The sequence below is a fragment of the Ambystoma mexicanum genome, chromosome 3q, assembly GCF_040938575.1.
Source record: "Ambystoma mexicanum isolate Mex_15411 chromosome 3q, UKY_AmexF1_1, whole genome shotgun sequence".
Lineage (NCBI taxonomy): Eukaryota > Metazoa > Chordata > Amphibia > Caudata > Ambystomatidae > Ambystoma > Ambystoma mexicanum.
The window spans coordinates 231,979,728-232,005,978 of record NC_090926.1 but is presented as its reverse complement, the minus strand read 5'-3'; the positions used below and the strand labels follow the sequence as shown (position 1 = coordinate 232,005,978).

Here is a 26,251-nt window from a genome sequence, read left to right as displayed (position 1 = left end):
GAGAGGCTCGATATACTATGTATTGTCATCTGTTAGGGAGAATTTTCTCTTTAGGCTGAATTTCCTAACGTAGTGAGTCCCCCAGCAGCTTTGCTGGATTTCTGGAGTTTGTTTTTTTCTCCTGCCAAGAGTGAGACTCTTTTTCTCCCACTCTTGGACAGGATTTATGGCGTTCCTTTGACTGTGAATGTGTTTTATGGGCTATGGGGTCCTTTACTCCATAGGGTCTCATGTGTTTTTACTATGTGTGTTACACAGCACCCTCCGTGCAGTGACGCAGGGGTGTCATAGTGACACCCCACCATAGACTCCATACCCTGGGACTGACTACTGTCTCTCAGGGCATGTAAAGTCACCATTGGCTTTACTAGTCCCAAATTATTAACAGAAACCGGTACAAACCATCATATTGTGGACATACTGGTTAGGGCAATTTGATTGCCCCGGGGTGTGTTAGTCGAGAGGGCACGTCTCCGTCCCCCCTGATTGAGTTTTGGCTGGTGGCAGTGGATACTACTTTTTATATTCGACCGCGAATATATCCCTATGGGATTTTCCCATTGTTCGAGGCTACCAACTTCTCATAGCCTCGAACATATCGCCGGTTTATTTATTTAATATTAATTCTCCGGTTGGCATTTTTTGCCAGGACTCGATTCTAAAATGGCGTTTGTGTTCTCTTCTGTGACTCCAACCCAAGTCGAGCCCTTTGTTCCACTTTTTGGCGGGCTTCTCCACAGAAGCCTCCAAAGGTGGTGCCACTCTGTCTGGGTACCACAGGGAGTGTGGGAGGGGGTTTAGGCCCGTGCCAAGCACCCCGGCAACCGGATAGCCACTTACCACTGGACCGCGAATAAAAGGACCGCTCCTTTTACCTGAGAACTCCGCGGCTGGTTTCTTCCCTGGCAGTGCAACGGACTCCTGTCTTCCTCCCTGACGAGATCCTCTCTTTCCCCGGATGAAGCACCGACTTGCATCCGCTGCCAGGAACAACTGCCCCCGCTGGAGTATTCTCACCACTTAAAGGTACTGTGTCCGCCAGGCCTCCCTTTCTAAAGATTGCTACAAGGTAATAATAATCCCTTAACCTTCTGTACTGGGCTGGCCGCCTTGACCTTCTAACTGGTCCCTTTCTTTTGGTCCAACTCTTTTTGAACCTTTGCAAGACTCTTGTGCACTTCAACCGTGTGACCTTGGACACATTTCGTTCTGATCCTCTTAAAGTGGATCCGGCCTACTGAACTCTAACTTCACGGTTTTACTTGCCTTCCTCTCTTGTTTTGTTCTTGTGAAAGTGTTGGGATCTGTTTCAAATTATACTCTGCTTTTCTCTCCCTTTTAAAACGAATTATTAGAGTGCCATCTGCGTTAAGCGCTCACCACTGTCTGAAAATAAGTGGGGCTTTACTTAAGACTTGTCTAATATTCTTCTAAGGGAGTGTATATCTTTTCGTGACCGTGTTTTTGAACTGCTTACTATTAGTGCCTGTGTGTTTTTCTAGATGTGGTTTTAAATAAATAATGATATCTCTTTTACACCAAGCTCTGGTCAGTGTTTACTTGTTCTACTGTGTTCTTCTGACCTATTGTGAATACTCTGTATACTGCCTAACTCTTCTTGAGGGAAGTCTGACTGCCCAGCCACAGCTACCAAGTGAATCTGTGTGGTACAGACTGCTACCAAGTGGGTTTACTGCCAAACACCTGTAATCTTAAATCTTTTGCAGTGGTCCCAGAGGGAACTGCACAGGTTTCTGCCTAACACCATCCATGGAGCAGAAGCAAGAGCCTCATCTGGTGACTATGCCGGGCTCCTGTGGCGGCATTGGGAGGGGAAGGGGGCTACCAGTGTAGTAGAATTGTGGGAGTGTTGGTGGGGTTCGGGGGGGTGAGGGCAAGGAACAGTGAGTTTGGAATATGCACCCCTCCCTCCCCGGGATCGCCATGGGACTGTGGAACGAGCCACAGACAGAGCTGATGATGGGGCAGGGGGGCACACAGATAGTCACGGGGGGCAGGGGGGCACATAGATACTCACGGGGGGGCAGGGGAGGACACAGATACTCACGGGGGGCAGGAGGGGGGCACATGTTGGATAATGTTGAAAGCCCAAAGTTCATGTTTAAAGAAATGCCAATAAAAATATCTTTAAAAAAAAAAGATTCCAAGAGCAGATGAAGGACCCTGGCGGGTGCTGTGGGGATGCTGCCAGTGTGGCCTGAATAGGCGCCCGGCATTACAGAGGGTGTGTTGGCTGTGGCCACAAGGCAACTTCGCAGCAGACATGTCCTATAGGGTTATGCAGGGGAGGGGGCGCAGCTTATGCCATCAGACATTCATGATCACTCCTTGGTCTGAAACTGGCCCCAGCAGCAGTCTTTGCAAGGTTGGATTGAAGATGTGTTTTAAATGCCGAAGCAATTATAGCGCAACCTCTGTGTGTTGGTGAGCACATAAAGAGCAGAGCTATAACCATTTCTGCACGCGCTAGTGTTTCGCCTTAACAAAAGCTTCCTCAAGGCTCATCGTCGTGGACAGTGTGGTTGAATCATTCTTATAAGTATGGAGGTGAAGGTGCGCTGTAATTCAACCTTTAGATCCCAGGCGCGTTTGTAAGTAATAGTGGTTAATCTCGTATTCTCTGTTACTGGGAAATCATTTGCCGAACGCCGCAATGGCTGAAATAATGCCCCAGTAAGAGAGAATTAAACCACGAGGTCCACGATTTGAAGACATCAAGGAATATGACGAAGAACTCTCACACCCAATAGGAATACTTCTTAATAGGCAACAGAGATTAGAACCTAAGATGTGCAATTTGTCTCAGACTTCATGCTATGTGATGGTGTCTATACCTACATGCCTCAATTGAACAATGTTATTGAGTCTTGAGAAAGACCTTTTAAGGATAAACACTAGCACCTGCACGAGTGGTTATGCGTCGGATTTTTGTGTACTCACCGGCAGACGGTTGTGTTATAAATGCTTAGGCAATAAAATAATTATTTTTGAAACATAATCATTCAAGATCGCCTAACTTTTTGATAACTCGTGTGAATTACATAGTCAACACTTATTTGATGTTTTGACCTGGATTGTCACAGACTATTAAGCATTTCTTCTTGTATGCCAATGGGCCTGCACCCAGGGCTGGCATGGGCTGCTTTCCAACAAACACCACTGTGAAATGGGTTGGAGTTCACATAGGAGTCTCACGGACGTCCGTTGGGGTTTAACTGTATTAAAGGTGTCCTAGGGTGAGCCGGCAGAGGAGAAAATGCGGTCGCCAACAAGATGAAGCTGCGCTCTGGCAACGTGTGTCTTGTGGGAGTGCCGTTCCATGGAGGCCCAAACTCCGCCATCCCTCTTCCCTCCTCACCCCCTATATCCCCCCATGTTCAGGAAGCGCTCTGCTCTGGATTGTCTTTTCTGCTGTCTGCTATTTTAATGTATGACTGTGCACTTCAGTAGATGTGTGGTATGCAGAGATATTTAACTGATTTAAAATCTGCAACTCAAAGTGAGCGGTACAAAGGAGTATATATGGCTCATAGTTTTCAGACATGTTACTATTAGGGTTAGCATTGAGACTGATGCAATGAGCTCCCCGGCCAGTGTGCATCACAGACTCAGAAGGATTACATGCATGAATTACTACCCCAGACAGGTTTGTCAAATTGGTGGTTAGCCTTATGTTCCCAAAATGCACTTTGATTTTATGCAAAGCAGCCAGCATCCACAGTCAGGGCATCACACATTATTCTTCACCAAGCTCTGCCCCTTGACCTCATATCACTCTGACTAACCCCCGCTCCCACAATCCATTTGAGCCACGTTCAGCGCCAATGGGGTGGGGAGGGGGGCATGCTCTGGGCACATTTTCTGCCAAAAAGGATAGGTTTGGAACTAAGAAGGGAAGCCTACATGTGGTATTTATTCATCAGCAGGCTAGTGAACTTCTGCCGGAAATTGGAATGGAGCTAATTAAGGAGCTGAAGCTCGGGGAAGCTCCCAGGAATAGCTCGGACTGAAAGGGGAGAGGGTGCGGCTGCTTCCATAGGGGGCTTGAGAGGGGTTAGGGACAAAGCAAGACAACGCGTGGCCAGCAATGGAAGATGTAGTGCACAGAGATGGGAAGGCACTGGCTGGAGCGGGGGGGGGGATACTGGCTGAGCTGACAGACTGTTTTCAGAAGGGTGGGGTGCATCTCGCTGTACTGCCAATTAAAATGTATGATGATGATTATTATGGGGGGGGCGCCTTAAGAAACTTGGAACGTTGTAGATAGGCAACATTGGTGCAGGCGGGACACTGAACGTAGGCCATCTGAGAAGCATGTTTGTGGTTGCTGGAAACGTTGCCAGTTTGGTGGGGTTACTGGAGGTGAATGTATGCATATGCCCTGCTCTGGTGGTTCGGGCCTGGAGGTGATCCTCCAGCGATGGCTACTGGGTGGCGCTGGGGCTCAATGGCTTATCCCACTTTCATTTATATAGGAAAGCAAGAGAAACATGGAAAAGGGGACCCCCGACCTTGGGGCGTGGGTCATCGTGAAACTGCAGACTGGTTGGCAGAGACTGGAAAAGAAAGGAGGCCCTGAAGCATCCCGAAACACACGTTCGAGGAGATGTAACCCTATAACCCCTCTCTCCTCTTCCATCCACTCGCTGAATGGCATTCCAACACCCATCACCACTTCTTCCAACCAAATCCACTGGTTCAGTGGTTTCGGAAATATTTTAAGAGGAGGCCTGCTGAAATAAAACATTCATTGTGTTGCCAGGGCCCAATGACAGAAGTGCTTATAGTTTTTATTAAACATGAGTACCATACTCCCTTTTCGCGCCCTTCTGACCGCGCCCCTAGGCCCCCTGAAGGAGACCAGCCCCAGACGTTTCTCTCCCAAAACCCTCCCATACTCTAGAAGGCCATATCTTTTCTATCCACCCCTAAAGGGTCCTTCGCCCCCCTTCTCCTCACTCGGCCCCTTCCTATAGTGCCAGCGATCCCGAGCCGCCAGCAGGAGTCTGTGGTTTCTGCCTTTTCCATAGCCTGCCCTGCAGCACAGCAGCCTCGCACTGCCTGTTCCCATTGCCCGGGGGTTTACGTTTTCCTCTGTAACCACGGCGGGGTTAGCCCCCAGCCCCCTCCCCCTCTCTCTGTCCCTTCCCACCTGTGCTGGAGAAGTGGCGGGTGAGATTTCAGCCCCCCACCCTGGCAGGGCCAGCGCTTGTTTTGGCTCAGGTCTGGATATTATTAAATGGCTGTTGTGTGTCAGGGAAGGCGGGCCGGGAGGGATGGCAGCAGGAGGAGGGGGTGGGACCTCTGGAACTGCTGCCGAGGAAATCACCAAGTTTCCGAGAGATCCAGTGCGCAGGGTGGCGGAGAAGGGGAGCGGACAGGGCCTGTGTGGGGGACCCCTATGGGCTGCACTGGGACCTGGGACCTCTGCAGCGGCTACGGGCCCAAGGAGAAGCCGCCCGCGGTGGCTACCCAGAGGAAGACCACCATGCGCCTTGCCAAGGTGGGTCCATGCTGCCGAAAGGTGGGCAGATGCAGGGCGTGGCAGATGCAGGGCGTGGGGCCGCTGTCTTCAGGGGGCGGGGCAGGTCAGGTCGGGGTGCCCCCTGACATGGCCTGCGAGTTTCTTTTGAATGGGGTACACGCAGACCTCGGGCGAAGTGTGCTGCGCCACAGCAGCCTTGGCTGTTGGCTCGGTCCCAGTCCCGAGCACGCATGATTTATTCGACCCAGGGTGAGCGCGGAGCCAGGCCACGGGCAAGGAGAGAGTTCTGCCCTTTCTGCCGGTGCAGCTTATAATGAAAGAGTGGCCCCGTGCTTATTCTAGTGCTTCTCAGAGTGACGGGCACACCGCTGCTGTCTGTGCTAGAGAGGGGAGACGCTCACAGGTACCGACACACCAGCGCATCCCACGGAGGCGTGCCCCGCGTGTCTTGTGTCAGTATGCAGCGCACACCCCGAACTATTGACACTGGCGGCACCGGACAGCATCAGCCTTTCGACCTGGTGTCTGGGCACTACAAGTCAGGCTGGGAGTTCAGGAGTTGTCTAACACACAACAGAAGTTGCCCACCGCTTCCAATCACAATTTGTCATTTTTTTGGCAGAAATTGTTTGAATGGGAGCTGGGGCACATTCATTTGTTTTTGGCAATATTATGGTAAAATGTATAGAACACGCACTGGCAATGCCAACAGTGTGGGCTTTCGTGTAGGCATGGCAAAGGCACTTGCCAGGCTCAGCCGTAGTAGTATTAACTGTCCAATGATGGTAGTAGGTACAACATGGTGCGAGTACCTGGGCATTTAATAGCAGCGCCTGGCAAATGCCTAACACTTGTACACACCCCAAAACTGTTGGTTTTGCCAGTGCTTGTTTTTTAACGGACTTCAGTGTTAGGACACTTGGCTGAAGGCAAACCTGGTTAAGACATTTTCATTACACCAGTAGCAGGTTTACAACTCCAATTAAGTCATTAACTCTCAGAAGAATGCTTTGAAAAGACACTGGCAGGGACTTTGAGTGCAAAGTTTGATGGGAATGCTTGATTAAAGCGAGCACAACGAGTTCCCACAAGGAGGTGTTTTAGGCAGGGAGGGGCAGGAACTGGCTGGGAATTGTCCATGTTCATGCTAATCCCCACTGTAGTCCATGGGTGGACAAATAACCAATCAACACCTACAAGCTGAGTGTCCCTCCCCATATGCCATTTCTCCCTATCTGTACTCCAATGCAATAGTTTCGGTTTATAGGTGTCACCTAATAGCCAAAAATAAAAAGGTTTGCTCTGTTACATGCTGGGTTAGTAACATTGGTCAAAACGACTAGCTTGGCAGTGTACTGACTGATCAAACTGGGCCACAAAACTAGCCAAATCTGGCATGTTGGAGTGAACGTATGGGCATTTTCCTATCACTGTCTAGACTAGTCCGAGCCTCGTCGAGGGGCCTCTAAAATGCCAGGTACCTGAAATCAGTGGGGGTTCCTCGAATAATGTGGGCATCCCTGCACCAAAGCTGCAAATATGTTGCCTCTGGCACAGGCAGTACCATGTGGCAGCCCCTGTACTGCAATAGGTATGAGTGCTGCAGGTCAGAAGTGAGGTACACTGGAAGAGCTATGTGTAGGTTCCACTACTAGCTGCAGATCAGGGCTGAGGTGCAGTTGCAGAGCTGTGTGTGAGCCCTACTACGGCAATAGCACCGTTTTGTAAAAGGATTGCGAGCCACTGGCAGAGATGTGGCTGAGTGTCAGTATTTGCACAGTGTGCAATGCTGCAGATCAGAAATGAGGAGGTGCATTTGCAGAGCTGTGTGGGACCCTAATAGCTGGGCAGTAAAGACTCAAGAGTTTAGTGTCGGGGTGCATTGGTTGAGTTTTGTCTCCATCAGTTCCTTTTGCCACCATGTATTGGCTCCCTCTTATTTCCAACTATTGTAATAGCCTGCGGCCTGACACAATGCATGGGTATGGTACACCCACTTCCTCTGCACACTCCCGCCAATTACCCCGTGTACTGCTGGTCACTGACGTCTCTAGACTGCAACCTGTTTCACTTGCGCTGTAATCTGTGTGGGGAACATTCATCTGGGTCATGTGGCATGTTGTCACCATGTCATATGGTACAATATTACTATGGTCTCTGCAGAATCGTTTGTTGTGGATGTAACTCAAAGTAGGCTTGTATCCAAGGAAACAATGAAGTTGATTCTATCCCGAAAGAACCTTTGAGGTAAGTACCCCTTCACCCTTTTTTATTTCAGAGCCATGTGCAACAATGGCAACATTATTGACAGATGGGCACTAAATAATACCACTACTGTACTATGGCGGGAACACTACATATGCTGCTGAGTGTGTCCAGACGCAATGGGTCACAGAGGCCCTCAATACAAGGTTGCCAGTAGGCCACTGGTGCTACCGGCAGCCTACCGGCATCCTCGGCTTACCGTTTCTGCCACATGGGCAGCATAAGACCGGTAAGTTCCCATTCCCGCGGAGGATACCAAATTGGCCAACATGCAGATGTAACTCCTGTATAGCAGAAAGTGGCCGCTCAGACAAACATATCCCAGTGGCAGCCTATTCAGAGGCAGATCATCTTCAAGATATAGGTTTCAGTGCCTACATGTGGTTGAGCCAGTCTACCTGACCACCAAAATTCGGCCCTATGTTCCAAGTAGAGTTCTTTGTTCTGAGGATCTCCACCTCCTGGTGGGTTACTTCCTTTTGAAAAATGGAAGACCAGAGGACAGGAGTTTTTCAGTTTAAGCTCTGCTGCCCTGGACATCTTTTCCATTGGACATTGGCCTTCTTCCCCATCTGCCACTCCACGAAAGGCACTCGAGAGACATCTTTCCAATGGAGTTAATGTGTCTGCAGCTTGGTCTCCTGGTGACAGCACTGCTGCACCACGCCCAGAGTCAATGTAGTTTCCTTTGCTCGCAACATGCCCAACATAAGTGCACTGATCCAATCAACTCAAATCTCCCCAGTTGACTTGTTTCAAATGGATACATTCAGTTTGGTCCAGGCAAGGGCTGACCATTGCCCCAGATCAAAGTCACCTCCTTGTAGAGATTTCCTCTCTTTTGGGAGGAACCATTGCTATGTTGGGTAAAGCCAAGCTCTCTTTCTGCAGACTGTTGGTCTCGGGATGGATTGCACTGTGGGAGCCAGGTCTATCTCTCGATCTGTGAATAGAGACCTGGGTCAATGCTCATCAGGTTCTGCCAGTTGTATTTTTGGCCTATACCCCCGCCCTCTCCCTCTCCACCAATGGGAACCAATCTACAAAATCCTGTTTTAACTGGAGTGATTTCTTAACGATTTTTACTTCAGTTGGCTGCTTACCTATCCTGGAGCAAGGAATGATGCTTACAGCCTACGTCATTAAGGGAAACTAAAACAAGCACAAGGCAAGACAATAGGGATTACGCTATCTCAAATAGGAAGAGAGGCACTATCACCTCGGAGATTTATACAATAGAGTAAACCATATACCTCTGAGGCTGTGGGCAGTTCGAATCCCGGTGGGGAATGTGTTGTACAGTTAAATCTAGAACAAAGTTTGGTGTCCTAACCAGTGATGATTTGCAGTTCTCCTATGTAGGTGATTTCTGACATGTTCTCCTTTTCGCCTCACTGTATGCGTTTCGTAAACTCCACATGGGATCATTGCTGGCCTTCGTATTCCAATTTGGTCTCCACCTGTACATCCAGAAGAGGAGCGGAACAGCACATTGGCATAGACAAGTGTCATATGGGAAAAAGACAGATATCGAGATGGGTAAATATGATTTTAAAAGATTCGGGAACACCTTAGAGCAGAGATCTGCAACCTTTGGCTCTCCAGATGTTTTGCACTACAATTCCCATCAGCCCTAGACTAAATGGGCAATGGTAAGGAAGCATAGAACTCGTGTTCCAAAGTACCTCGAAAGTCCCGGTCGTACATCCCTGTTTTAAGAGTATTGATCATTTTTGAATAGGGACACTTCTTTAAAGGGCTTATAAATAATCAAGATCAGACTGGGCTATAATCAGGAGGGGTCGATATCAAAAATGGGCCCCACATATGTTATGTTATCCAATATTTATACGGCATCTATCACCACTCTAGTGATCTTGCAGTGCCTGGCCATGTCTTGGTCTTGGTCTTTTGTTTCTTGGTCTTTTGCTTCTTGTAGAGCGCAAAAAGGTGCCTACTCACTAGCATAGCGGAAAACATTAGCAAAATCAAACAAATATTAGATAAAAAGTAGGGTTTTTCATTTCTTTCAGAAGGACATAAGATTGAGACTACTTCGTAAATCAGGAGGAAGGGCGTTCCAGTGCTTGGACGCCAGGAGAGAGAAGGCGCTCACCATGGCTCTGGGCCTTTGAAACGGTGTACCACTAACAAAGAGTCATCTGATAAAAGTAGGTTGAACAGGGCAGTAACTCTGAAATGTGTTCGATAGATAACCAGGGCCTAGACTATGCAGAGTTTTAAAAACCAGAGTGAGGGACTTGACTCTAATTCTGCTCACCATGGGTCACCAGTGAAGGTTTCTAGAAGCAGAATGGCAGAATGAGGGATCCGTAGGGCAGCTCCAGAACAGCGCAAGCCATGGTATTCTGGATTACCTGTAGGTTGTCTACTGCATATTTGGGGGCACTTAGCAGCATTGGGCTGCCGAAGTCTAAGCGCGAACTGATTATGGCGTGCGCTATATCTACAGCATGCTCTTCCGAGATATAAAATCTAATTTGATGTAATATAATATAGAAACTATTTGCACTGATAACTTTCATCACAGAGAAATTTTGATCAAAATACACACACAGGTTTTTCACAAATGGTGATAGTTTAACATTCGCTTGGTCTAGGAGAAGCTGCTCGCTGGGGGACTAGGCTTGGCAGATATAAATGTATGAAGGCATTTGGTTTTGCTGGTGTTCAAAAGTTGCCAATTCTGATCCATCTTTGTTTAAATGAAATACAGTGAATGATATATTTTAGCATGTACTGAATCATTATTTTAGGGGGAAATGCAGAAGATGAGTTGTGTGTCATCAGCATAATTCAGGGGTGTAGTGGGAACCAAAAGAGGCCCTGGAAATAATGTTCTAAGTGGCCCCATTTTACCCATTTTCAGCAAGCCCATCCGTTTTCCTATGGGAACATGTGGAAATACCACGCGAAAGAGGCCCAGTGTATAGAGGCCTGGTGGGAAATCTCCAGAGTTCCATATAGGCCAGTCCACCCCTGCAAAGGTCTTGGCAAATGTGTACATTAAGACGTGCAAGACTCGACTCGCCGAGAGTAGCTGTTTAATGAAGGTGTTACTTACTTTTCGCTGCAGCATAGTGAACCTTTTGGCGCAATGCGGCTTGCTGTTTCTGTTATAGAACATGTGAATGAAAGGCAGTAAAGTGCTTTCCGTGGCAAGAGAGAAAAAGGAAAAAAAAGATACTTTAAGGTATATTGGAGAATAATTCAAGTTGATGTTAATGTTAATGGATATTTGTACTGCGCAATATCACCACCGGAGTAGTCCCCTGGCGGTCTTGTGACTAGTGTCCATGGATTTGGAAACATGCAACAGAATGTTTGCACGTTGGGTGTACTTCTGTGCGCTGTTTCTGAGCACTATGTAGAAGTGAATATTAATGGAAGACGATACTCCTAAAATGAAATTGGAAACCATTGACTTGATTGCAGTAACTGTTTATCTTTAGGAGTGAACAACACCAAGTATCATTAGGTGGTGCCCCAGTGGTAGCATTGTATGTTATGTAATAGTGGCAGGAACTGTAAAAACAAATTAGATTAATCTTTATGGACACAAACTAATAAGAAGGATACTATGTTGTGTCAGCAATCTATTCCCTGAAGAATTTCTGATAAACCCCTTTAGCAGGGAATGAAACATGTTGGAATGGTTTGTATGAGTGAGTGTATTGGTGTAAATGAGTGATGGTGTATAAGTGGAGTATGGTAGGCCCTGAGGGAAATTGCAATACAGTAATTCATGCTATCTTGTTCCTAACACAACCTGAGGGTTTGTTGCCCAATTAGTGCATCTTGCGCAGTTCTTTTGAATTTTTGTATTTTTGGATATGGTACAATTGAATAAAATCATATTTTTAAATAAAAAATATAGATATTAAAAAGGAGAGAGGATAAACAAGCTCCTTGTGGAACTCCACAGTCTAGCTTAAAAGTTTTAGATTCAGTTTGATTGATCCTAACACAGGCTTTGTGGTCGCTTAAGAATGGAGAAAACCAACGTAAAGCATCATTTGATATATTAACAACCACTTTTAACCTCATTAATAGAATGCCGTGATCCAGGGTATCAAATGCTGCCGATAGATTGCGTAAAAGCAAAAGCGCGGATGAACCCTGACCCACGAGTTGTAAAAGATGGCCTTCTACATAGAGTGATGCTGGTTCAGTGTTACAGCCTGGTTTGAAGCCCAATTGGCAATTGTTGAGTAGGGAATCTTTCTTCCGATGTTCTTGCAGCTCATTGGAGACTACTTTGTCCATGATTTTAAGCAAAATGGGACAGTTAGAAATCGGTCTACAATTCCCAGCTCCGAACGGTTCTAAAGATTTTCTTTTAAGCAGTGCGGTAATCCAAGAGATTTTTAGGTGTTTAGGTATGACTCCTTCAGATAGAGATCTTTTGATCAGCTGCATAATGAAGGGAGTAACGATGGTGTTGCACATTTTAATAATACTTAATGGGCAGGTATCACCAGGACAGGTGGCCAGATTTATTGAAGACATAATAGCCACCACCAGTTTGTTGGTAACGGCCTAAAGGTGGTCTGAAAGGTGGCATATTGTGACCCTGCCAAAGGTTGTTGCCAGACCTTAGTCTGTGGGCAGAAAGGGGATGTTTGGGGAGAATGTGATAGGAAAGAGAAACTACACAATAGAATGACCAGACACAGAGAGGGACAACTACTGGGATGAGTGGGAGAGAATATGGTTGTGGAAGTAGGGATGCCTGTTTCTCAAATGTGATATGTTAATGGTAAACATAGGTGTAGGACTCAGGAGTGCACAGCTTGGATTAGAGCAGAGGATTATTGTGAATGCAATATCTAGGACGCACGAAGCACGGTCCCAGATGTAGTCCCAGATGTAGTAATGAATATTATACGTCAGGATGTGCCAATTTAGAGACCTGCTAAAATGTTTCCAATATCCTTCTTACTCACCCTCATACATCACACTAAACACACCCATTACTCTACCACAGCAGTAACAGAAAACCACCACAAACTGCAAACACTCTGCAATACCCAACCACGCCCAACAAAGCATCTCACACACACTCATACACCAAACACCAACTACACACAAACAAACCCAGCACATAGTGACTGGTTTTTACAAACTGAAACTACCAACAGCACATCAAAGCTCTCTAGTGCTCTTCTTCTCGATCCCACTATCCAACCCCCCGTTCCCCAAGCCCTCCTTCATTTTCAGATCTGCCAAAGCGCGTGGACACCATGAAAATGGCAGCTGTGCACAGTACAAATAACAATAACATAACATAGCATAACTAGAGCTACTGTTCTACAGTGGTGGCTGGAAATTGAGTAAAAAGCCATACAGGTTTGCAATTGATTTTGTAGGGTAACTCATGATAAAACCAAATAGATGTAAGTTACCCACCTTGCATAAGAGCATTTTTCAATGCATTTTATTGACGCCCTTTGCCCAAATTTAGTCCAGTACAAAAACATGTTCATGCTAGATGTGCCCTTATATTTCTATGCTGGCTGCACCAATTTATGCCACCAGTCCCATATCAGGTCATACTAATGTTTGCATTGCGTATAATGGCAGTAATGATACTGTAAGAAAACATGTCCATGCTTCCTCTTAGAATATATGCCAGTATCCCACGCATGAAAATACTTCTGCCACCTTTGTCAGTAAAAATGACATTCCACAATAAGGAAGCATATCAAGAATGGCTGCACCAATGTAGGCAGGCTAGCCATATAAGAACACTCATCATACTGGCTTTACCCTTGATGCCAGTAAAAATGCAATGCCACAGCAAAAAATATATTTCGACCGGTTGCACCAAAGTAGGCCAGTTTAGATATGTAATAACACTTAGGGCAGTCTAGCCACGTAATAACACTAAACATATTTGCTTAACTCTTGATGCCCATTAAATCATGCCATGCCACAGTAAGAAAATATATTCATACTCACCCACCAACCTAGGCTAGTCTTGCCACATAATAACACTTATCATGTTTGCTTTACGCTTCATGTGCATTCAAACAAGCATGCCGCTATAGGTAAATATATCCAGAGTGGCCCACCAAGTAGCCAGTCTAGCCAATAATAATACTTATAATGTTTGCCTACTCTTGATGCCCATTGAATCATGCTAGGTCACTGTAAGAAAATATATCCATACTGACCCACCAACATAGGCCAGTCTTGCCACATAATAACACTTATCATGTTTGCTTTACCCTTGATTCCCAATAAGAAATTCCATGCCACAGCAAGAATGTATGGCCAAACTGGTGCTACCAAAGTAGGCCAGTCAAGCCGCACGATAACACATCATATTTGCTTTACTTTTGATGCTTGTTAAAGCATGCCATGTCACCGTTAGAAACTATACCCAGACTGGCCCACTGATGTAGGCCAGTCTTATCATGTTTGCTTTACTCTTGTTGCCCATTAGAAAATTCCATGTGACAGTAAGTAAATATATCCATACTGTCTCACCAACGCAGGCCTGTCTTTCCATGTACTAACACTTATCATGTTAGCTTTACTCTTTATGCCCATTAAACCATGCCATGCCACTGTAATAAAATATATCCAAACTGGCCCACCAACTTAGTCCAGTCTAGCCACGTCATAACACAAAACATGTTTGCTTTGCTCTTGAAGTCCATTAAAACATGCCATGTCGCTGTTATAAAATGAATCCAGACTAGCCCACCAATGCAGGGCTGTCTTGCCACATAATAGCACGTATCATGTTTGCTTTACTCTTGATACCCATTAAAAATGCAATGCTGTGTCTGCAAATACCCCAAACTAATCATAAATCCCCTCACCTCAGTCCTCCACCCCACCTATACCGCATGCACAATCAGAGGTACCCTCCCCAGCACACACGCACTCATTCATTCATTCCTTACTTCATTCAAGCATTAATTTCTCTCATTCACACATCCATTAATTTTTCACGTTCACCCCACACACATTCAAAAGAAGCTTTCTCATTCACTTGCATACTCTTACAGATATAAACACTTGCATACACACACACATACAGAGCTACATAACTATATTCATGCATCCAGTACATTGTTTTATCATTACCTGCAGCCCTGGTCTCCCGCCACCACCTGGTACAATTGCCCTCAAGCTTTCGTGCAGCTAGAAGAGCAACCAGAAAGCAGAGAGAGCTTCCTGTTCCTCAGGGCATGTGCAGTGGAGCCAGAGCACCTCCTTAACGCCACCTACGGAGGCCTAAATGGCAGGGAGGCACAAGAGCACCCCATAGGCACTTTTGGGTCTGCCGTTCCCCAGCCTGCTACCCCAATGTGCAGTGCAAGGCTGGGGAGGAAAAATGCCCTGGCCTTGCATTGCTCATTGGGTGCGCACTGGGGAACTCAAACTGTCAAAGGGAAACCATGTTTTCTTTTGAGAGTCAAAACCAGCCCAGAAGTGCTTGTGGGTGCTATTGCTGAGCTGGCTTTGGCTTGTCTATAATGGGTGACGGTGTTGGGTGGGAGATATGTTGTCCATTATGAATGAGCCCCCTCTGTTGTCCTAACTCTATCTTGCTGGTGCTCCCCACACTTGAGCCAAGCTCCGGATCGGAACTGAGCTCCAGAGTGAAGAAAAAAGGATGGGTTACTCCGCTCCCACATCAAAGGACCCTCTGTAGCAACAGTTAAAAGGCTAACGAGGCATGGGCTCGCATGCATTTGGCCACTGCAGCATTTTTCTGTTACCCCAAAGCAGAACAAGAAACACAGGTAAAAATGACATCCCCAATTGACTTTTTGTTAGAGATGTGCGAAATTTGGCAATTTTGGTTTCGTCAGTTTTGTGAACATGTGCAATTAACTGTCACCAATTACGTGAAATTGCTGACATTTCCGAAATTGCAAAGGACAGGATCAGTACCTCAGCGCTGAGCAAGGTTTCAAAATGCGTTTTGCCTTTTTCAAAATCCGTAATTGCTGCAACAAACAAGTTAAGTGTCTAATGATGGAAATCGTGACATAGTTTACTGGGAAAATCGGCAGAAAACGATTTATCAGCATTTTTCTATGTTATGTTATATGAAAGGTTCTTATCCCGCGCACATGCTGTTGCCACCTGCGTGGTCCCTTGGCGCTCTGGCGGATCTGTAAAGTGGGGGGGGGGGAGCGGTAAATTAGTAGGACTGAGCAGGGGAAAAGAGCAAGAGAGCTGTGATGTGCTGTTGGTAGTTTGGTGACACCGTTCACTGAGCGTAGGTGTGTTTTTCGGTTGGTAGCCGCCACATGGTGCTGAGCGAGGCTATGTGTGGTTTGTTTTGTTGTTGTGGTGCATGGTGTTGTGGTGTGCTATGCTAGAAAAGTAAGCAGTAATCTCAAGTAACTGGTTTTAAACTACTTGAGATTTCCATTATTTTTGTGGAATACCTGAGTGTAAACTTCTTCAGATTTCTCTCAGTAAACTAAGCAAAAGCTCGTTACTGGAGTTTTCCGCTTATTTTGCTGATAACCAAAATCCTGTAAATTCGTTTTCGGGGGGAGGAGGGGGTTCTTTTCCCCAAGGTAAGTAAATACATCTTACCACAGTTTTCCATTTATTTTGCTGATCATAAATCCTGCAAATTGGTTTTATGCAGAATTTCATTTCGGGAATAAAACACAATTTGTGCAATTTAAGGAAGTGAACATTTTTATGTATTTTACCCAATTGGCCAGTAAAATTTTAATTGCACTCGACAATTCTTCGTATCAATTTGTGTGGATACGGAACAATTTATTTCATTATGGTACATATTTGGCATCCTACCCAAGAACCCTACTACTCAGTCTTTAACTTGCCTAATGCGACGGCTGCTCCTACCTTCCCAGTCCTGGAAGACATGAATGGTTCACTGAGCTTAGATCACCCACCTCAGGCACAGAGACCCCAATCACTGTTTAACTCCCCTGGTGCTGTTTTCTTACCCTGGTAATGGAACTCGGGGTGTGCTCTGGGTGCATCTGTTTGCCTCCACACTTCCTTTTTGTGGTGGGACACACTTCCCAATGACAGAGGCCGTAGCAGGCACACCTGCTCGCTGGTTTCAATTACCCTGGCTCTAGCAGAGGATGGGCATGCAATGTCCTAATGGCAGTCCAGGATCCCCTAGAGCCTCCTATCCTAGATGGAGGACAGTTGTTAAGGGTATTCCAAAAGTGCCTTCTGACCCCGTTTCGGGTTTCTTTAAGGACGTTGCTAAGGAGATCCCAGCTCTTCCAAAGGCCCCTTCCTTTCTGGCACAGCCTGCAGCTTGCACCTGTGCCGGCACCAGCATTTCCTGCTGTGTTACTGGTGACCGCAGATCCAGGAAGGTTGACTGCTTTGGTGCTGCTTGCACCACCTTGGACAGAGAGGCGTGGACAGTCTAGGACCTGAGAGGGCAAGGCCCACCCAAATCTGTAAATGCCAATTTAGCAGCGCTGTGTGGGCATTTACAGATGTTAATGTCACTGCGATGGGCCCAACTACATTAGCTTCAGGCCCCACTTGTTAGACAATCCTGGCTACGCCTCTGCTTGGACATGGGGGAATCTTCTGCTCACTGACAGCACATCGGAAACTTAGCCCGAAGAGGTCTTAGAAGAAGATGAATTGTCCAGGGCCAAGATCTTCCAAAGCCTCACGGGAAAGGGATGGCATGCATGGGGCTCCAGGTTTGGATGCTGGAATTTTAGCCCTGATCTTTGCCTCTAGGTATGAGGGATCAGCCATACTTACTGAATTTTAGGTGTTAAAGGTGTCCAGTGACATCTGTAAAAATCCACACTACATGCTGGTGGCGAGCAAGGCACTGGAAACCAAAAACTGTACCACTGTAGTAACTCTTGTAACATTCCCCTCTTTCTCCTGATGACCTTCCCTACCTCTTATCCCTCATCATCGCCATCATATTATAATGAGTGCTCTTACGGCCACTGGAAGAAAGGAAAAAGGCTCAGTTAGGAAATTGGGTGCAGATGGAAGTGTAGGGCATGGGTGATGCACCCAGTCTTCTGTAAACTCCAATATAACGTTTTTCATGCTGCATCCGAAAAATGCTACAATCCCTATATATGTGGTATGGCTATCACACAAGCCTGAAGGTACTGAGAATGCACTCTCAAAAAGACTATATAGCAAGTACATGGTCCAGCAAAAAGTCCCCATAAACAAAGGAGGCCCAGAAGTGAGCCCAAACCAGCATACTCAGCCCCTGCCTAGGCCGAAAGATCTCAGTGACTTCCCAGCAGTGAAGATCCTGCTCTCCCTGTCAAATGTAAGTGTGGCCATGACTCCAAATGGGCGGAGGTGAACCCTCAATTGCAGCCTATCTGCACCTCATAGTTGCCCCACCTCGCTTTGGCTATGAAACACTGGTACAATTCTAACACACGGCCAAATGCTCCCTCTCACAGTGACCGAAGAACCAGAACTAGTGCCTCCTTGTGCCTCTCGCTGGGAGATAAATGTATAGGGGTCCCAGCCTGATGACTCTTTACAAACACAAAGGGAGGGAAAATGCACCCAATTTAGAGCCCCAACGACCAGAAACAATTTCATTTGTGATCAAAATTTAAAAGGTTGCCTATGTATCAGGGGATGGTTTCGGTTCTGCGGGAGGAGGTCTTGTTTGTGGTGGAATTGTGGGGAGGATGTATCCCACACATGCAGGAACATTGGCCATTCCTGAGTTGTGAGAGAGGCCCCCACTATCAATACAAAGCATCCCGACTGTCCACAGCACAGCCCTGTGGGCAGTAATTGTACCTCTGGCAATGGTGTAACTTTCCTCCATTATCAAATAGCTTGCTTCTCCACCAACTAGAACCTGCTGGGGTTCGAGCGAGCCCCTCCTCAGGGAACATTTTCCTTCAGGCTGACTGATTAGCACTGAAGGCCCTCTTTTAACTGAACGCCTCTACCCCCAGCCACCAGTTACTCATCAGCTCTTCCAAAGCCATCACATTTGTAGGACCAATGTGGGACAGAAGCGAAACCACGACCCTTTCTCCACTAGAGAGACCTTTCACTCAGCAAACTGAGCGCCACTCGCTCTCGCCACCACAGAAAGTAGCCTCATGAATTGTGAGGACGTTTGAGTATGCAGGTTTCATGAATCGAGACTGTTTCTCCCGCTACCCTGAGAGTGAGACCTAGCTCACTTCATCTGGAAAGGGCTGGCGCCAAATGCTTTACAACCTTGCCAAAGGTTGCATGTGCAGTCTCCGGAATCCTGTTTGAAACATGCATTGGTTCCCAAGCATGCCAGTCATAATCTCGGTATGGATGCAATGGCATACAGGAAACGAATTGTCTTGTATATCTCTGCTTCGTGGATTTGTTCATTGTAGACCGAATGACGTCCTGCAGATGAAGGTAAATAAACTGAACTGAACCAGATGCAATGCACTCAGTAGAGTTCAGGTGGGAGGAGTCCACCACTGCGGACGTCCCACAATCTGATGGTTGGACATCTCACACCTGCAACGCTCTGGTTTTACGTGGCTTTGAAGGATTTCATGGCGGTGCGGATGCGCGCCGATGTCATGTCTACCATTTATCGCACCAGAGAGAAGGGCTTTGGGTATTTATTGGCGGTGCAAGCTGGATACAGAAATTTGGCCGCAGGTGGTTCTTCTGGTGCTACGCCTTGCAGCTGTGCGCTCCCCCATGAAGACCGGCCCGCCTCACACTGCTGAGACACATCTACACACCCTGGAATGTCCTCAGAGTAGGCAGGTGTGCAACCAGCTCCTCCGCCAGTTGTGAGTCATTTGCCTCCTCGATGGACAAAGGACAACGTTATTTAGAAGACATACCAATGGCCATTGGGACTGGCATATGTGTCTCTACTCCTCTCCCCAGCCCTGTTGATTCTTGAAGGCCGAAGCAAATCGAAGGAAAGCAACCATGAGCTGTCATCCTCTAGTACGAATTTCTATGAATGTTTCCTGTTCGAATGAGGCAACTTCATCCCTCTTCCGCTGGTGGTGGATATTTTGATCAGAGACACGGGGAAGAATCACCACCACTCAGCACAGGATACGTTTCTTGAACAACTAAACTTTACCAACTGAACTCGGACCCTGAACAAACGGGGGTCCTTGGAAATCCCCTACCAATCGACGGGGCGAAGATTTTGCTAGTGGGATATTTTAGATAAAGAAATATATCGGCTCACTTGTTCAGTGGAGGATATGACTTTTTGTTTACATGCAGTAGAATCTAGTCTTGACACTGATGCAAGACATACTTGCCACCTCTTGGCACGCAGAGGACAAACCAAGGGTGTTCTTTTCACATCCAATGCAGCTGCGCATTCATCGCTTGCTCGGCCTTCTCCATCGACATAGGGAGGATGTTAGTATTTCTCTGCAGAACCTAAGTCACTTGAGGACAGCAGCACTGGTTCGAAGGGCACCACCTCGGTCACAGGCCATCCTCTCCCACTATTCAGGATTCTCTTCCTTAGGATATGTCTGGGGAAAAAAAAACTCTATTGCAGAATTGCAAGACCATTCCTGTACCCCTGCATACCATGTTAATTATTGCCACTGGTGATGCCTTCTCCACTCTACATCCTAATCACTTGGCCAGTTACCTTTACAAAAATAGATTCTGGTGCCACTCCCAAGCTGGTTTCAATGTGAATAGATATTCAGGCAACTTTGGTTTAAGAAGTGGCCCTATTGGAAACCCCTACAAACGCCATCTTTGTAAATAAACAAATGAATCAGAGAAGTAAGTTGTGGGCAGCGTTTTTTCATGATTGGGAACTGATCATATTAAACAGGCGAGCAGCAGGTGATGGCCCAGGAGAACAACGTGGACAAATGGGGCCATTAGTTACACCCTTGATTATTTTTTTGTAACATTAGCATTATTCGCTAGGGTAGCACTGTGACAAAATGACTACTGCTGTGCAGGAGGACAGGGATTAGTGTTGGTTGAAGTGCCTTCTCAGCCCCACACTACTACTAAACCAGCAGTGATCTCAATCAAAGATGAAACAGGCACAGCCTGACAGGTATACCTCATTTGCGTCTTTTGGTAACGTGTGCCAAAGGCAGGCTATCTTCTTCAGGAGGGGTGTGAGGTAGCAGCAGTAGCAACCCAAACAACAAAAGTATGGGGGTAGCAAAAGAGAAGAATGCCCAACCAAGGGTCTATAAAAGTAGGATCTTTAATTAGAGTAACAAAAATGCATGAAGCCATAACTGGACATTGTTTATATTTAGTGTTTAACATGCCACCAGTCGGCTGGGGTACACAATTATCATGTTTTGAACTGGAGGTCAAGAATATTTAAAAGGCCACCTCTGCCTGCTGGAACTTTGTGTTCTGGCAGCTTGTTTGTGACATTTGATCGTGCCTTGTTGCCACAGCGTGGCAGTTGCTGGAGATGTCAAGGCAGCATTCACAGCAAAGGGCAGGAGTGCAGTATGTTTTTGGCATTGGGCATTATGAAATGGGGGTTCTGATAAGCAGACCTCCCTTTCTGAAACAGAATTGCTGGCATCATTTTAATTGCAAAAAATCAAGAATGTTCAGGTTATTCCACCCTCACCATATGGCATTCTGTCACATGCCCCCAACCATAAATGGTTGAGCACCACCCTTCTTGTGGTCGGGCTCATCATCCAGATGGACGCAGCGCCCGAGACCATCTGCATTGGAATGCTGCAATCCAGGTTTATGATGGATGTCCATATGCAATCCCTATAAGGATACGGTCCAGCAAAGCTACTTGATATTCTCTTCTGCATGGCCACTAACCACCTGAGATCTCTGTGGTCAGTCTGTTAAAATGGAACCCAAAAATGTAGGGTTCCAGTTTGCATACCACCCAAACTACCGCAAATGCCTCTTTTTCGATGGGCGACCAATTATGCTCTCTTTTAGTCAGTTATCTGATAAGGTAGGCAATTGGGTGTTCAACCCCTTCTGATGTTAGCCGAGCTAAAACTGTTCCAGTTACAAATGTACAGGTGTCTGCCTCGATAATTATCATGTGTCCATAATCTAGCCTCTTAAGGGCCCAGGCCTTTCACAAGCCATCTCTTATGGAAAGTGGTTTGGAAGGCAGGAGTGACCTCGCGTTCTGAAACACTTGTGTACGAGCGCAATATAAATAAAATATCATATTACATCATATTTGGCTTCTTTGTAGATGTCAATTCATGCAATGGTCCCACATCCCCACATAACAGATCTGTAGTACCCTTTAGGGCCCAGAATGGCTACCTGGTAGAAATATCCCAATCCTGAACCACCTGCACTTTACCACAGAAAGATTTCTGCAGTAAAGGATTTCAGATCTTGCCTATTTTAGAAAACTGGAGTCACAGGGATAACCCTCTTGTAATGGGAGGGAGGGGTAACAAGTAACGCCTCCGATATAGTAAACGGGAGAGGAAACCCGGAAGTGGAAAAAGGGGTCGAGAAAAGAAGACCCACGAAATAGTGTCCCCGATTTGGCCCGGCAACCGCTGGCAGTCCTGCAATTGCTGTTTTGTCAGGTCAGAGGAGATGTGTACCTCCTCCATGGACCCCTCTGTGAGTCTCAGGCAGGTTACAGGGTTATGAAACCGGTCGACCTCGTTACAGCATGAGCGGGCCTCATGCGTTTTTATGATTTGTGTACAGAACAACTGGTCATACACTTATTTAATTCGATTTGACCTGTGATGTATACCGGGTCTCTCAAGAAACTCTTATCTGTACAGTTTTTAGACGTTGGAAAAGAACCTTGTAGCAGAGGTTCTTTTGATGTATTGTGTGTTATTAGTTCAAATTGACAGACTTTTCTAGCGGCTGGCACCACATTTGACAATAAAAGGTTTTTTCACACAATGTCGTGCAAATATAGCCCTAAAAAACTCTAAATAGTAGGCATTATCTAATGTAAAATGCCTAGTTCTTCTCAAACATTGCCGATGGATTTTTAATTGTATAACTTACAATTGTATTAATAGACAGAAGGTTACTTGTATTAGATTCCTTTTTGACTATTATCCAGAGGTGGATGGTCCACAATTGGGATCCTCTTCAGACGCACCATCAGTCAACACCAAGTCATCCCTGCTGTAATGAGGTTTGCGCCGGGTGACGGGAAAGATCCAATGCTTCTGCCTAGGAGTCTTTGTGTCAGTGAGGTAATTAACTTCACTGATCTTTTCCAGAACCACGTAAGGTCCAGTCCCTTTATCTTAAAGTGCACAGGATTTGGCAGGTTCCATAATCCAGACCAACTGACCTGGGGCAGATTCTGTCACAGTGGCTTTCTGGTTATGTCAGTCTTTCATTAACTACTGACTACCCTTCACTCAAGAAGCAATGTCCAGTCATGTGAATTTCTTTGACACAACGGGTGTATTGATCAGATAAAAATATTTACATGAATTAACCCTCCACCCGCAGTACGTTAAAGTCAAAACCCACCCCCAACCCCCCAACACCTCACACACTCCCACACACCCTTGCCCCCCACCGCCCACCCACAACACCCCCACACCCAAAGCTAAATATGAGTACAACAGGTCCCCTGCTATTGTTGCTCCCTTTTTGATGGAGGGGATTGCATCTCCAGACAGTGCATGCTGCGCAGGGACCTGCGCACAGGGCTCGTTTGTGTGGAGCTTGCAAACGTAGTGCTTGTTGATGTTGTTGGTTGGTGTTCAGATGCAGCGGGACGGCGGTGGGCCATGTTGTTGGCCATCCGATCAAGGGTCTGTGCAACGGATGTGAAGCCCTCATGGACCCGCTTTGCCACACAGTTGACTGCACGGATGATAGCCACTGTGTTGTCCCTTTGGCCCTGAGCATTGCCTCCCAATCAGCCAAATACTGTTTTATCATGTCGTGCATCGATTGCTCTCTCCCCTCCATGCGGGTCAACCGTCCCTCTATGACCCTGATGGAAGTGGGTCTGGATGGTTGCATGGCCGGTGGTGATATGCTCACCACGGGATGTACTCTTGTGTAGACGTACCCTGCTCGCTGCGGTGGCCTTCGGACACATGTTCAGGGGTGCCCTGTGGTGTGTCCTGCGTGCTGGGCGTGTGTTGGCCGTCTCCCAGCATGCTGCCTCCTGCATTTGGATCATCCTCAGGCCCCTCGTCCTCCTCAGCACTGTGTTGAGCCAATGCCAACTGGCTCACGGAACTAGTGGCTGTTGGATGTGTGCCATCCATATCACTTGTCACTGATGTTGGCTCATCCCTGGCAAGAGGTGTCTCCTCGGGGCTGATTTTTGCATGGGGCAACCTTCCTTGCGCAGCATCTTTTGACAGGTGTGCCTTGCAGGCACGGGTGCCTTCGCCCTGGTGCTCCTGGGTGACAGGTGCAGGTGGCTGCTCATCCTGTGGACGGGGCTGTGCACCCTGGTGGGCACTGGTGTGTGCTTTGGCTGTGCCTTTGGTTTTCGTTGCACCTCTGGATGTTGATGGCCTGGTGGCATCATCCTCACCCCTGGCCTTTCGTGCAGGTTTTCTTGCCTGTGCCATGGCGTCATCGCTGTTGCTGTCTGAATTTGTGCCTGTGGGAATGGAGTGGCAGGGCATCAGTCATGGGGGAACTTGCATCCTGCATGCATCGATGTTGGTACAGTTTGGGTCATGTGCTTCGTTGTGTGCTGGTTGGAGTGGCAGACATGGTGCTTGCAGGATTGGGGGGGATTGTATTGGCATCCCTCTGGTGCTGCCATGATGTTCATGGTGTCTGTTGTGTGGCCTACAGTTGTGTTGTGGCTTGCATGCTGTGCGGCATGTGCTGTTAGGTTGTGTATCGGGTGTGTATTCGGTATTGGAGAGGCATGCAGCATGCATTTTGATGTGACAGTAGTGAGGCCGGCATCTCGAAAGGGATGTGTGTGTGTGCATGCATATGTTGGTTGTCTGTTTATGTGGCAGGGATGTGGCATTTGGGTTAGGGATGTGTGTAGGTGTGGCTGATGAGCCATGTATATGCTATCATCTACTTCACATCTGGTGGACAACTTTGTACTTGGGATGTCGGGGGTGTGTGGGACTTCTGTAGTGCGCAAAGGGTCACTCACCATCATCATCCGATGATGGGACTCCATACTCCGCATGTCCAAATCCTTCTCTCGACTCCATATCGATGATGGAGCTACATGTTTCCTCCCACCTTGCCAACTTGATGGGGGAGTTAAGACCACCGCCTGTTGCCTGCCCCTGGCTGCGGTTGGCAGATTGTATGTTCCTGACTCGCAGGCGCAGGTCATCCCATCGCTTTCTGCAATCCTTCACACTGCATGGGGTTGTTCCCACTGTAGTGACCTTCCTGGATACCTCCTCCCATATTTTTTTCTTTCTCAATTGCGCTGCATGCCGCAGGTCCACCCAAAACACCACGTCAGCATGCTTGACAAGTGTGTCTGCCAGCATTTTCAGTTCATCATCACTGAAGTAGGGTTTCCACAGGCGTGGAGTGCCTTTTCTGGTTGCCTTCGACATTTTCTTTCAGCAAGGGTACAGAGTTTTTGTGCACAGGTCCTGTCAGCAGAGGACTGCAATGGATTGTGTTTTCCTTGATGGCCGCTGGTGCAGTTCCCGTTCCGGCGATGACATTGCTTCTGGTAATGGTGATAACAGTGCCGTTATTAAGGGGGACATCGATGGTGGAGGAGGTATCAGTGCACTTGTTGATGCCGCTATCGGGGTGTTTAGGGACGTTACCGGCATGGCGGAGGGTCCGTTACCGGCATGCTGGTACGCGCATGCCCGCTGACTCATACTCCGACGTTGATTACGAAGGCAGTAATACACCGACACGTTCCTACTGGCATGCCGGTAATTGAGGATTCTTACCGCCAAACCCGTAATGAGGCCCAATGTATATGTGGAGAAGCCTCAAACTAATTAGGCAACAAAAATATTTGATTACAAATAAGTGGCCAATATATTTCATAACAAATGGCAAGTGCTTACATTCACAAAAAAAACTAATAAAAAATACAAATATCTAAGGCACAAGAAATGAAGTGCATAGTGCATTAATACCACGACTTACATAGATGTCCTTAATGAATCGCAATGTATTATGCATTAAAGTACTTCATTCATGAGCTCGATAAAAACACATATCAAAATTACAAAGAATATAGTGTACAGCACATCTAAAACCCTGCCATGATAGCCAGGACTAGAGACAAGGAGGCATAAATGAACTGAATCCCAAATGTTTCATGATAAAGTGGTAAGTGCCATAAAGAGCCAATATTCAGAAAATTACATCTGTATTCTAGAATCAAATAATTCTACAGTTTGAGGATCACATAACGTTAACATATAATAATTAATATGTAGTACTAAACGTGCAAAAGAATCAAGAAATGTATTAATTGCAATAAGAACATTAGTGCTTGCAATAAGAACATTAGTGCAAAATTGCAATAAAGTGCTAAGTGTTGCGATATAATATGCAATATGT

General features: G+C 46.7%; 1 protein-coding gene across 1 annotated transcript in view; it reads left to right on the top strand.

Moving 5' to 3' along the window:
• Positions 1–5,373: 5,373 nt before the first annotated feature.
• Positions 5,374–26,251, top strand: part of TNS2 (tensin 2) — a 590,960-nt gene continuing 570,082 nt past the window's right edge. The window contains exon 1 of the mRNA XM_069653619.1: positions 5,374–5,524. Coding sequence (XP_069509720.1) covers positions 5,423–5,524 — 102 coding nt within the window. The 5' untranslated portion in view covers positions 5,374–5,422. The remainder of the gene's footprint in view (positions 5,525–26,251) is intronic.